Here is a 13532-nt window from a genome sequence, read left to right on the forward strand (position 1 = left end):
GTAATCTAAACGCACGCAATATATCAAATGGTACACACTAAAAATGCTGCTTAAGGCTGAAGCTGTGAAGCCATTATAAATACTATAAATTGAAGGCAAATACGTTTGATGCCTACAAAATAATCAGAATGGATGCCAACAGTATACAGATTCATTTAGAGACTTTCTAAGTATAAAACTACCAATTTAAACATTTGTTTATTATAGAACTTACTTTTATAATCCATTCAATCTTACTAATTGTGACAAGAATAAAATTACTATTAGAAATTCGTCATCAGAAGCAGATTATTATTATACATTGTACATACGAATGCAATAATTCAAAAATATACTGTTACTATTTAATTCCAGTTCAATCGTCATCATCACTATCTAATATTTGCCGTAATTTTTTCTTCCTTTTCATCATTATTCTCTCATTGTCGGAGTCGTTACTTGCATCTCGCTTAATTGTATTTACATCATCTTCCATCTCTTCCTCGTTGCTACTTGAATCATCGCTCATAAATGATTTCGGGAAATTTATTTCTTCAATGATTTCACGTTTCTCAATCGGGTTAATATTCTTTGAATTTATATTGTCTAATTCTTAATAACACAGTAACAAAGCAAAAAGTAATAATTACAAAGATGTGATTCACTTTCCTTCTATCCAAATGGTAGATTATAGCTACTTATGGAGTAAAAGACAATATTTTACAATTAGGGCTTAGAAAACCTTGTATTATGGTAGACTTTAAAGACTCCAACTTCTTAGTTGAATAACTAGATGGAATATACCAAATAATATCCTAATAAAGATAACAACGCATTGGTTACTATCAGTTTGTTACAACATATATGGCAAGATACAATGGAATATAATCGGTATAATTACATCTTCATCGAATCTGCTTAAGAATCCAATAAAATATAACAATTCTTGGGTAACTGCGCTTTTAAATATTTCTTCGTTATTGGTAATAATTGATTCAAGATCAATTTCATCTTGATTTTCTATGATTCGACAATTGTTTTCATAATAATATAATTATGCTGCAGAATCTAATAATTTGAAATACGAGTATATGTATGCATCCCGCACCTCCTTGTTTTCGTGTAGTAATTGCAAACTGAAGACACTGTACCACAGCATCGATGACTTCTTTATTTACTAAATCACCCAAAAATTATTTCATATATCAGCTGATGTTATTTAATTTGGCAACAAATTCTAGCATTTCTCAAGTCGACGTATGTATGTTGCCTAACATAAAAATGTAGAACACCTTACCTGTTGTAATAACATCATTTATTAAATCATGCAACTCTTCTACGTCAACATCTGCATCTTTATCAGTTTGTTGGTCTTCAATTTCGTATTCTTCCAATGATTCATGGTTAAACTAAAAAAAAACACTATCAGTTTGCTCACAAAGCCTATCAGTATCACATCGAGTGAATAGTAGGTATTGGTAAGCACGAACTTCTCGTCCAGGAACAGGTGCACTTTTCTTTCGTTTTCGAAGTCGGTCACGATCAGTAACAGTACCTGACGTTAACAATTTCCTTCGTATCTGTTTAAATGAGGTTACATACGCATATAAGTAGATCAAATTTGGTATATACAGTATGCAGTTCGGTGTAACAAGAACCAAAAGTCAGATGCTAATATTTTAAGCAAACATGTGACAGCTAACCTGAGCCCTGCCCTTGTCGCTAAATTCCACAAATTCGCTCAATATATTACCGATAATATCTATAACGTGACAATAGCATTTACTACGTTAGTTTTACCTGCATTGGTTGAGAAACAATGCAGGTTTAATTGTATTAATCAGTAATTTTACTAACCGTCAGAATCTTCGTGTTTTCGATACAATTCGATTAATTTACTTTCTTCCTCTTCGGACCAAAAGCCTTTTGTTTTACGTTCCTCCTTCTCTTTACTACGATACACGAGAGTAACATACTGTATTACAAGATAATAAAAAAATCCATTTCAGTCATAACAAGTTACCTTAAACTTCCATAGCCTTCAGTAATTTCGTAACAATCGCCAGCACTTTTCCAAAACAAAGTCTCAACGTAAACGACGGGATTTGATTTTGTCGTTTCAAAAAACCGCGACAATATATAATTTACGAAGGTAACCAGCTCCTATCACGAGAATATAAACAAAATACACATTAAGTACTCTTTGGATAATTTTTCGAAATTTAAAAATTTTGATAATTATATTATTGACCTTATATCTGTCCAATGGTGGTTCACTTAATATTTTATTGAATATTAAGAAAAGTCTTAATTGGTATAGCATTGCATGCATGCGGAAATCATGCGCAATGCGGTAGAACCATTTTACGATATAATGATTTACTGAATCATCATTTTTATCATAGGTTGATAATAAATCGACATAATGCCTTAGGACCTTCGAACTAGTGAACCTACAAAGAATTAGATTAAAAAATAAATGGGTGAATTTTTAGTCGAGCTAAGTCTACTAGATATGTTAATAGCTGTACTTTTTCAAATAGTTCATTAGGTTAAAATTTTTTTCGACTCCGTTTTGTAAAACAAAGTCTTCCTCTAAAATAAGTGGTAAAATCATAAAAGTTACATTAGACAAAGCATTATAATCATTAGGTTTAGTACTGGTAACAACAGCAATACGAGTATACAACCTTCAGAGCTTGAAATATCTTTCGCCTTGTTTTCTATTGCATAGTCGAATGAAAACGTTTTACAATTCAGTCAGTGTCGGTCTTTTAATAGACGATCGATTTCATAGTAATACTAATTTTGATTGAAAGTACAGTAATAGTATACCTTTTGCTATATAAATATTTTTAAGGCATAATAATTCTTCTTCGTTATTTGCATTATTTTGTCCAAAGTCTTCAACTTTATCGGGTAGTTTATTTCTGCAAATTCTCAAAGTAGCTATAGCTTCACTATAGCGGCTTTCAACTAAACAGTTCCTGATTTCTTCCTTGGCAGCGCCACTAAATTAAAGAATGGCATGAGCACTCGTGTAATAGCTTCCTAGTTTTTACAACAGCACTATACGGTACGTCCACAATCAAATTCAGTTATCCAGATAAAGCTTACGGTAATTCAGAAATAGGCACACCATCCAAGGCTGGAATGAATATTTCAAGATTCTCAAAAGTTGATAAGGTATGAGTGATCTCTTTCGATAGGTTTTCCCATTCAGCAGTCAACTGCTTAGAGGCTGTATTAATAGAGAGGACAGAATATTAACACTATAATAGGTTGATGATAGGGAAAATTTTTCTACCGGAATCTTTCTTTGACTTCTTTTTCATTTTTCTTTTTTTCTCCTGAGAATATGTGTGTTGTAATATGAGCAATATTATTAAAAATTTTATAAAATTTTTTTAGCCGCTTCCGGGCAAATAAACAAGGTATAAAAAGCGAACATAACGAAATTGCATTACAATTCGAATATACCTTAACCATTACTTGACCATTTTTAGAGCATTGTTTTTCAATCATCTTTAAATATATATGAGTGACCGTAATAATTTCCATCAGATATGATCTGGGATAAAATAATCAAGATAAGTATTTAAATAATGGTGCCACGGTCTTCACTTCACCAATAGAGAAGTAAGATATACACGTAGCAAACATACCTCGTTTGCCTAGTTGGATCATATTTTGTTAGCAGCATAAGTGGTATCTCTCGGAATTCAGGCATATATAATATATTGCCTAAAAATTTGAAGAGACACTATTATAGCACGTTTATAAAAAAATCAATCGCATTACTTTTTATTACTTTTTATAATTTTCGCATTCTCATTAAGACAATGATCTTCAATTTGTTCCATAGCTATAACGTTAAGAAGCAACTCCTTGTAAGCACTGACGACATAGTGCATCCTGTTAGGAAGAGACGTAAATATTCATTATGATATATACCAATATATATATATATATATTATTACACTTTAGCAACTGCTAAGTATGACATTCTTGTTATGCAATATGTAGTCTTACCGTCTAGCCCATGGAATACTATCTTCCTTATTACTTATTAGCCCGTCATAGGCATTATAAATATTTTGGCAAGTAAAATGGAATATTGGCATTGATAACGTCTCACTAAGGTAAAAAAGGTAGATATAAGATTATCTTGGCCTATTTGCAACCTAAGGTGTTCTATATAACACAGAGCGTCAGATTGTCAACCTAATTAATGCCACTTGAAGTGATTTATGGCGATTAAATTCCATGAAAAACCTAAAATGTAACGATATTACGTTTCGGGATAAAATACCTATTTCAAACCTGATCAGAAATTGCTAAAAAAATCCTATAATAAATCCTACTTCATCATCTTAAAGTAATATGTTTCGTCATTTTGCTGGGATTTGTTATGCATCAATTTATTCTATTAAATTTAGTAGAATATTAATGAAGAGTAGATGTGATATTAGATCCTAAAGTTCTTCTAATTCGAAAACAGACACAGAAGAACAAAAAATCATTCTACTTACACGAACGTTATTCATCAAGGAATTATAGCAATAATCCAAAAATTGAACGCAAAATGTTTTAAGGCTCAACCTATACAAATCCAGAAAATTTTTAAAGAAATTTATAATAAAGTGTGTAAATGTTTACCAAAAGCCTAAGGCTGGTTATAATACCTTATTACTAATGGTGATTCACGAACTCTCGCATGCTCCACGGCTGGAAGTTTCCTTTTAGGAACTCGAGGAATGCTCTTATTGCAATCAAATGACATCTTTTTGGCATCTATATCACAAATATGTTACTATGCATATGACATTGTCCTAGACATGTAGTTTTAATCTATTTTTCAAACTTTTAAGACTACAGTAAGAAATAGTATAGTAATGTACTGTACTTACTGGCTAACGGGCGATGATAAACTATATTATTTTCACTGATCCCTTTCATATCTTTAACCCAGAAACTTCCACCAAATCGTGAATGTCTGCGAAAGAATAAGATAATTTTTGAATTTGAGAGATAGAGCTACGTCGTGAATAATTCGCTTATCTTCACACCTTCCAGATATGTTATATTCACTCCTTCTTCTTTCCGCTTCTGCCACATCCTTGGCTACTTTTAGCTGTCTAAATTTCAGGCGTAAAATTTGATTAATCACAACATGACAGAAATTTACCCTGAAAGCTTTAAAGAACCTCGATCCAGCTTTCTTTTCCGTTTTAGTATCCTCTGTCCGCGCTAATAGCGCTCCTGACTGTTAAATAGATAATTGTTAAGTATATATTAGCAGATCCCCAAACAAAACTATTTACATGGCACCAATCTATAAATAATCGATTAATTCTAAATAGCATTGAATATCAAATCTTTGTAATGTTAATAATTAATGGAAGGATTAATGGTAAGGTTGTCTTTCAAATACTAACAGACAGCATTGTTATATAGTAATAAATATCCGCAATACAATTATACCGTACCTTATCTCGCAACATCAGAGAGATCATTTCCAGAACATGTAAAGTCCACATAGTCTAAGGACAGTGGTATTATTACCTAAAATTAGTATCTGATTATCGCTAACTGGGATTCGTTTATAATGCGTTTTAGGCTTACTTCGTGTGGAGAACTCGCTATGTAAATAAGTAAATCGTTCATTCCACTGGAATGCATTTGCCTAGGATATGGACACGTAGCAAACAGTTAATTAAACTGTATATCATAGTAAAAATTTATACAAACGTCTTAATACCATAATAACTGATCGTGAAGGCTGGCATCGCTGTTAGTGGCCTAATTTTACAATTCAAAAAGAATCGACCATCAAAATACGCACATTTTATGTACCACCTTTTGAATCTAACATAAGTAACGCTGGTAACGTAATCTCCCTTCAGGGACTATTCACATCATTATTACATTTTCTTGGTTATCATCTTGCGGAACATGTAAGAGATTTCTTATAAGCAACAGCAATCTTTCCATAAACAGCAAATCGTCATCGTCGCGGTCATCGACAGGCTGTAAAATTTGATCAATCGCTCATTATTAAAAATTTTAGAGATAACATATAATGAATGATGCCGTATATAGTCCATCTATGATCACAACACTAGGTTCAAATAAGACGCGACACTGCACAAACTTTCTACGTAAGTAGTTAATAAATAAGCCAAAGCTATATATCTTACGATTTGCAAGGTTTTACCAAGTTGCTGGGTCAGGATAGCCCATAAATCGGAATCATTAAAAGCCTAATATTGAGTTAAGAAAATAATTCTTTTACACTTACAGCTACCAATTGTTATTCAAGTCAACATATACACTTTAAAGGTCAGTTGTATAAATCAATCGTAGAAGTTTTAAGTCAATGATAATGAGCATAAGGTAAGTACATTGTCTGCTAGATTTTAGCCACATAGGGGTAGTTCAAGACGTTAAAGGTAATCATGTTTACACGCCGCTACTGCTATTACAGTTCTAGCATTAGCTGCCAGCTCCGCTAATAACCACTAGATGCAATGAAGATCGTGAGTGAACCCTTTACTGTACCTGTTTGTAGGCATGAAGGTATTTCTCAATTTCAAGCCAATACCTAGATTGATTTTGATCCTTTTTTGGTATTTTTCCATCAAAACAGACTATGGCAGGTTGAGTTAAGTTGACCATTAACCTATTATCATTTAAAGATAAGCGATAACGTTTGTTTAAATCCGATATAGCGACCTCATATATACAATAAAATGTAGTCAATACTAGACAGATCAAAATATTGTATAGGATACGATTATTTTCTATTATATCATATTAAAAATATAGTTATAGATTTTCTAAACTATTTCGACAGAGATCAAGTTTATCCGTAGTAGAAATATTTTATAGAGGACCGACCTAATAGTTAGGGATAAAAGTTCTGCATCTTTCCAGTGGCATTTAATAATTGGAATTAAATCCTAAACATCATGAATAAATTTATAACATTGGTTATCCATATTGGACTTTAAAATAAAATAATTTGACTAATGAAGTCGATATATACATTGCATAGAAGAATCTAAGAATTTTCTTTACTTACATTTTTGATGATAAACGATTTACCAAGCTGTCGTCGGACAACTTGATTATCATCATCTCGTCGTAAGAAACGGATTAAATCTTTAATTGTCACTATAAAAATCGAAATTAAGAATAGTTATTAAAAGGCTTAATTTGCAATATATCGTAGGTAAGGCAGTTTCTAAATACGAGTAAATCATTCCAAATTGAAATCAAAGTTCCTTCAGTTCAGAGGTAGTTATTCCAAGCATAGGTAGAAGAGATTTAATTCATAAAATTTTCATAGTTCTCTAACGTAAATGGCTCTTTAATGAATTTTTACATTGTTAACCGTTACCCATTCTAGCTGGCTTGAAAGTATAGAAGAATCGATAGCTATATAGTACAGTAGACCGTATATACCAAGAGTGATATATATTCAACGTAAACGTCAATGATGAAATACGTGTAAGTAGTACGAAGGAGATAAAGTAAATTTTACAGTTGAAATTTACTTCCTTTTCACTTAGTAATGGGTTACTGTAAGGATAGAAGGAATTTTATTCCATGAAATTTGATACTTGTGTATGCAATTGACATTTATAGGCCTCGATATCATCGAAGGAGAAAAGGATAAATGTAGAAATGTATATATTCAGTGAATTACCGCGGTTAACCGTAAGATTTATTTACTCCTAACTGCTACGAAAAGTACAGTACCTACCAGTACAGAGAAATCAATATTACAGTCTATTAACTTAATCAAGATTGATATTCAAAGTCGATCTCAGAAACGCAAATGAACTGCCTAGAGGGAAATCAAGTGAATTTTATACCCAGACTTTCATTTCTTTCATCAAGAAATACAGTAGGTTAATGTAGGCATTGAAGGGATTGAATTTAATCCAATTTTATCATTGCACATCATTGATACTTTTAATCCTATTAAAGTCGTTGACTTTGTGGAACATTCTAGCCGACTTGAAAGTGGTACAAGGACATTGATAGAAGAGTACCCTTACCAAGGCTGATATCCCATGTACGTGTACATCCATCTAAGACCTCGGTAGAATACAAGGTCATTCGTTTCATTTCTACGATTTAATGCTGTATGAATCTCAGTGAATGATATGTTTATTTTGTAACAGAAAGTCTCTACCACACCATTCTAGCAAGGAAATTCTAAAAGTATTTGCAAATAGGATATCGATCGTTGAAGTAATGACCGTTCTTGGCCTGTATAATGCAGTTTTACAGTATGCAAGTGAATTTTACAGCCGGATAAGACCTAACTGACCCAATTTGTCGACGCTCTCATCACCCTACACTATCAATCAATCAATCAATGCATCAAAATGACAACGTATCCTTGACAACTTGTGTTACAGAAAGTCTCTACCACGCCATTCTAGCAAGGAAATTCTAAAAATGTTTGCAAATAGGATATCGATCGTTGAAGTAATGACCGTTCTTGGCCTGTATAACGCAGTTTTACAGTATGCAAGTGAATTTTACAGCCGGATAGGACCTAACTGACCCAATTCATCATCGCTCTCATCACCCTACACTACCAATCAATCAATCAATGCATCAAAATAACGACGTTTCATTGACAACTTACAAATGCAATCTTTATCCAAGACATATTGGTCGTCTTCACAATAGCCAATATAACTTATAGTGGCAACTAACTCGTTATTAATCCCGTCAATGGCAAGGGATGCATCCATATCCAGACAATTTGGAGTTGGTACAAGATTAGGCCTTACTCTTTGCTTCTACTCAAGCCGTATAGATCCAATGTTCAAGATTAAAATCCTGCAGGAAATACGCGTACAACTAGTTTTACAAGATAGGCCCTACTCTTGCCTACTACTTAAGTCGGATTGATTTAATGTTCAAGATTAAAATCCAGAAGGAAACAGTTGGAAATAATTAGTAAAGGACTGCAGGAAATTTTCACTAATGGCAATTTTCTTTGGATGTGGCGGTGGAATCCTGGCCAGTGACGATTGAATTCACTGAAGAGGTCGATCGAAATAGGCTGAAACTACCGTGGGTGAAGCTTTATACGCTTCCAATAAGATGATAGCATTCGATCTTCCCGCCAAATATTTGCGCGTGCGTCTTGATCTGAAGCAAAGGAGCGTTCAGTGCCAAGAAAAGGCCACTTACAGTGCTACAGTACATGGTAGACTGTACTGTACACTGTACACCTGAAGTGGGACAGCGGACACCGGACTTGGATGATCGGAAACATAATTAATAAAGAACACGACATGGCGCTATGGCTAGAGCTATCGCGCTTAATAAATGGCGGATTTCCGTCATCGCAGACATTTATAGTATTCATACACCTAGATGTGATGTATTAAAGGTCTGCCTCAAAAATTAAAAGTCGATTTAAATCGGTAAATGAATATATCGTAGCCATTAAAATCATGAAGTGATGCATGTTATTCATGAAAAATATTATCTCTGTTGAAGGTGATTTTCATACAGTTATCCAAAAAAATATAGGTGATTCTGATTTTATCGTAGTCGCGTGTAATGAAGGCTAGGGGTTTCCATTATCCCAGACATTTGTAATATTCATCCACTTAGGTGTGTTAAAGGTTTACTTCAAAATTAAAATCGATTCAAATCGGTGAATGAGAATATCGTAATCATTAAAATCATGAAATGTTAAACAGCATGTTATCCATGAAATGCATATCTCATCCTTATTAAAAGGTGATTTCCGACATTTGTAATATTCATCCACCTAGATGTATCTAAGGTTCGCTTCAAAAATCAAAGTCGATTCAAATCGGTGAACGAGTATATCGTAACTATTAAAATCATGAAATCATACATGTCATTCATGAAATATCCCATCTCTATTAATATAGTTAAAAATGATTCTGCCTTTAATCGTCCATACAGAAGGATGGGGGTTTCCGTCATCGCAAAATTGGCAGTATTCATACACCTAAAGGAGTAAGTACATCATGCTCATTAAATCATGAAATGATGCACGTCATTCATGAAATATCCCATCTCTCTATTAAAAGGGATTCTGTCTTTGGTTACGTGTAATGAAGGATGGGGATTTCCATCATCGCAAAAATTTAAAGTAGTCGTATACCTAGATGAGTACTCGTATATCGTACCCGTTAAAATCATAGAATAAGGTATGCTATTTATTAAATACCAATATCTCATCACTAAAGGCGATTCTATCTTAGATAAATAATGAGTTTCCATCGTCGCAGACATTTGTAGTATTCATGCACCTGAATGAACATATAATAGCCATTAAATTCATCAAATGACGCATATTATTGTTTTATTCAATATTCCATTTCTAAAGGCGATACTATTTTAGAATTGTTATTGGCAAATAAGCCCTAATAAATATTGTTCGGTATAGATTAGCATCTACAGTAGATATTTCACTACAGATTAAACGCCAGGAAATAAATATAATGAGCTAGTGTACGAAGATGAATTAAAATGTTGATTTAATTGCGCTGTTGATATAATTTAATCCCAGTAATCAACGCGAAATTATTATCTAATCATATACGCGTACATCTACTCGTATGCGTATACCGATCACTTTTCATCAACTTCCCTTCTTTAATTCATTTTATTTACTATTATATACCACACAACTAAACACAAGTTTCTCTTTAGTACATTGAGGCTAACCGGAATGACTACAGCATTTTCTTGTTATAATTTATTAGCTGTTGTGTAAGTTGCAGTTGAAGTAGCTTCATAACATAACACAAGTTGTGTTGTGTTATGAAGCTACTTCAACTGCAAAACCTGTTACTGTATTTCCATCGACTTAGAACGACTAATGTGCTGATACTATGATAGATTTAAACCTCTTGCAATCGTACTTAGAGCAAGTACAATCACCAGAAAAATGATTCTAACTGTACAATATACTAAACTACTTGAGTCATATTTTTTGCTCCTTGTAGTATTCTTATACATATACTGTACAGTACTTTACTGGATATTTTGATCCACATTTATAGTAGCCTGTGACTTTTTAACTTTATTCCTTTACTAACTGGTATTCAATTACTACATCAGTGTAATCACTAAGTTATCGCGGAAAATTTTTTTGGCTATTCCTTAACATTTTTTTAATTTTTCAAAATTTCTAGCAGATATTAATACCAGTCACTGCTGTACTTGTAGAACAGGAACAGATTTTAACCTCCAACAATTGTTGTCATTTAAACGCTTACTACAAGGTTATACTACAGGTAGTAAGTATATGCTTATAAGAAAAATAAAGAACTGTTCTTTTAGGACTACAAGTTTGTTTTGTAGCTTAAAAACTAATCTACATTCATTCATAGTCATTCATGCGCACTCCTGCATAAAGATAGACTTGCATATTTATTCAGTATTCTTATCTTGATACATACAGTTAAGAATAGGAAATGTATTAAATTATAAATTACTATCCTGTCCGAATAGCCTAGATAGAGATACATATTGAACGTAATACAGATATAAAATTGACCAAACGAAACAATTAATAGACCACAGTAACACGAAGAAAGAACAGGTAGAGAAAAAAGCAAGAAAGAAAAAGTAATCTTGGGGTATCTCAAACATGGTGAACACATCGACGCCACAAACAAAATACGAAAGATATAAATATATTGCAATCACTTCGACGACCAATAAACATGGCGTTCCGGTAACTGCGATATGCAGTATTGCAAGCTTACGAAATGCGTCTATAATATACATCCACACGCATATCGGTTAAACATACGAGTATATAAATAAATGCAAAAAAGTCTAATGTAATTTGCAATACTGTTGATAGTGTTAGAATGAGATATAATAAATTCCACATTACTGCGCGTATTACCAAATAAAATGCATATTCAGATGAATGAATTTGTGTTAAAATCATCCTGAATAGATTATATTATTATTATCATTCAATACCACTTGACGCAGCTTAAAATAACTAAAAAAAGAGCCTAAATGAATAATATCATGATTATTTAGGATATAGAATTAAAATAATAATGATAATAAACAAGCAATTGATTAGAATGCTATGGTCAGTCATGGATATTGGCTATTCTAGATATCATGTAAGTTGTTTATTCTGGGACAAGGATAAGATTGAAATATTGAATACCAGCAAAAACATCTATTTTATTTTATTCAAGTCGTTGTATAAGTAAGCCTAAAACCTTGGCTGGTAATCACTTCATCAGATACAAAAAGAACAGTTAAATGTCTATTTGTAGTAGTGTAGACTGATGGTAAACTACTTCCACAATATTTTCCAACTAGTTGTGCATTAGTATCTTGCCCATTATACAGTGCGACATAATCGCTATCACAAGATGGTGTCTGCTGGATATTTATAGCTGTCCAAGTGACTGTAATTTGTCTAGTGGATAGGACATCGATATTCATTGTACAAGTAGTCGAATTAGGATAGGTGAACGGATAATTTGGCGATGTAAGACTGCCAGTAGGCCCAGTAATAGTACCGCTACATCCTATAAAAAGAGAAGAAAGAGAAAATAACATTAGCTAACATTACTCTTGCTTAAGATATGGAAAAACCAAAGAAATGATCTAGTCAGCCAAACAGAATATTTCTAATATTTTTCTTTCTATTCTGCAGTTAGAGTACTTATATCATTCAGTTTGTAAAGTAAATAGAACACGGCTAATAGACGCCCATACTATTGACCCAATTAATATGCCACTTGTAATATTGAAAATATTCCTAGTCAATTCTTTATAGTGCGCAGAAATGGTATTCATTAGTTTTCAGTTTACACATTAGGCAAAATACCATTAAATACTGATTCATATTATTAGCTCAATCATAAAAGATGATATTAATAAAACGTAAAAAGTATATCTTGATATTTTTTCATTTCACATAACTGAAGTATCTATTCCATTTTAGTTCATTCAGTAATTAAAGTACTGCTCACTAAACATCATTTGTTTAATTAATGTGATAATTTTAATACAAAATACTTCCGAATAAAATATACAGATATAGAATTACTATTCAGTTTATACAATACCATTAAACCTTAATTCGTACTATTGGTTTAATTAAAATAATAACTTTATACACTATCTCCATAATTTTTATCAGTAGTAGTAAAATTGACATGAGTTAGTAATATTTATCGAATTGAGTTACGATTGCTTCACTGATCTTACCATCAAGACTAGCCATATAGGAAATATCAAATCCTCTCCTATGGAAATTTTTATCAGTGAGGAACCGCATAAAGACCGAATTAGTCGACGAGGCAAATGTAAAGGGTAACGATGAGCCACAGTATTGACCAGCTAATGGAGATGCTGCTGACGAACCATCGTAAATAGTTAATGAATCACCATTGCAATTAAACAATTGCTCCAACTCAAAATCGGTAAAGAACATAACGACAACACCGCTTGATACAGTGATTTTGTAGGTACAATTTGCGTTGCCTAGGTAGGATTGT

At 32.6% G+C, this 13532-nt stretch overlaps 2 protein-coding genes across 2 annotated transcripts; both read right to left on the reverse strand.

The window, feature by feature from the left end:
* Positions 1-355: 355 nt before the first annotated feature.
* Positions 356-7385, reverse strand: TRIADDRAFT_53559 (uncharacterized protein; the record flags this gene model as incomplete). The annotated part of the gene is made up of 29 exons (XM_002109993.1): positions 356-591; positions 1277-1388; positions 1470-1559; positions 1683-1741; positions 1837-1931; positions 2003-2142; positions 2231-2432; positions 2511-2574; positions 2815-2990; positions 3097-3220; positions 3287-3329; positions 3460-3550; positions 3645-3723; positions 3791-3894; positions 4012-4116; positions 4344-4405; positions 4512-4581; positions 4665-4773; positions 4890-4975; positions 5049-5245; positions 5469-5522; positions 5605-5665; positions 5741-5781; positions 5908-6009; positions 6180-6242; positions 6541-6661; positions 6880-6941; positions 7064-7155; positions 7376-7385. The coding sequence occupies 29 exons, from the start codon at positions 7383-7385 to the stop codon at positions 356-358; spliced, it is 2850 nt and encodes a 949-aa protein (XP_002110029.1).
* A 4828-nt stretch (positions 7386-12213) lies between these two features.
* On the reverse strand, positions 12214-13468 carry TRIADDRAFT_53560 (uncharacterized protein; the record flags this gene model as incomplete). Its single annotated transcript, XM_002109994.1, has 2 exons — positions 12214-12557; positions 13243-13468. The coding sequence occupies 2 exons, from the start codon at positions 13466-13468 to the stop codon at positions 12214-12216; spliced, it is 570 nt and encodes a 189-aa protein (XP_002110030.1).
* Between the last annotated feature and the right edge of the window lie 64 nt (positions 13469-13532).

Source organism: Trichoplax adhaerens, genomic scaffold (genome assembly GCF_000150275.1).
Source record: "Trichoplax adhaerens TRIADscaffold_2 genomic scaffold, whole genome shotgun sequence".
NCBI classification, from domain to species: domain Eukaryota; kingdom Metazoa; phylum Placozoa; class Uniplacotomia; order Trichoplacea; family Trichoplacidae; genus Trichoplax; species Trichoplax adhaerens.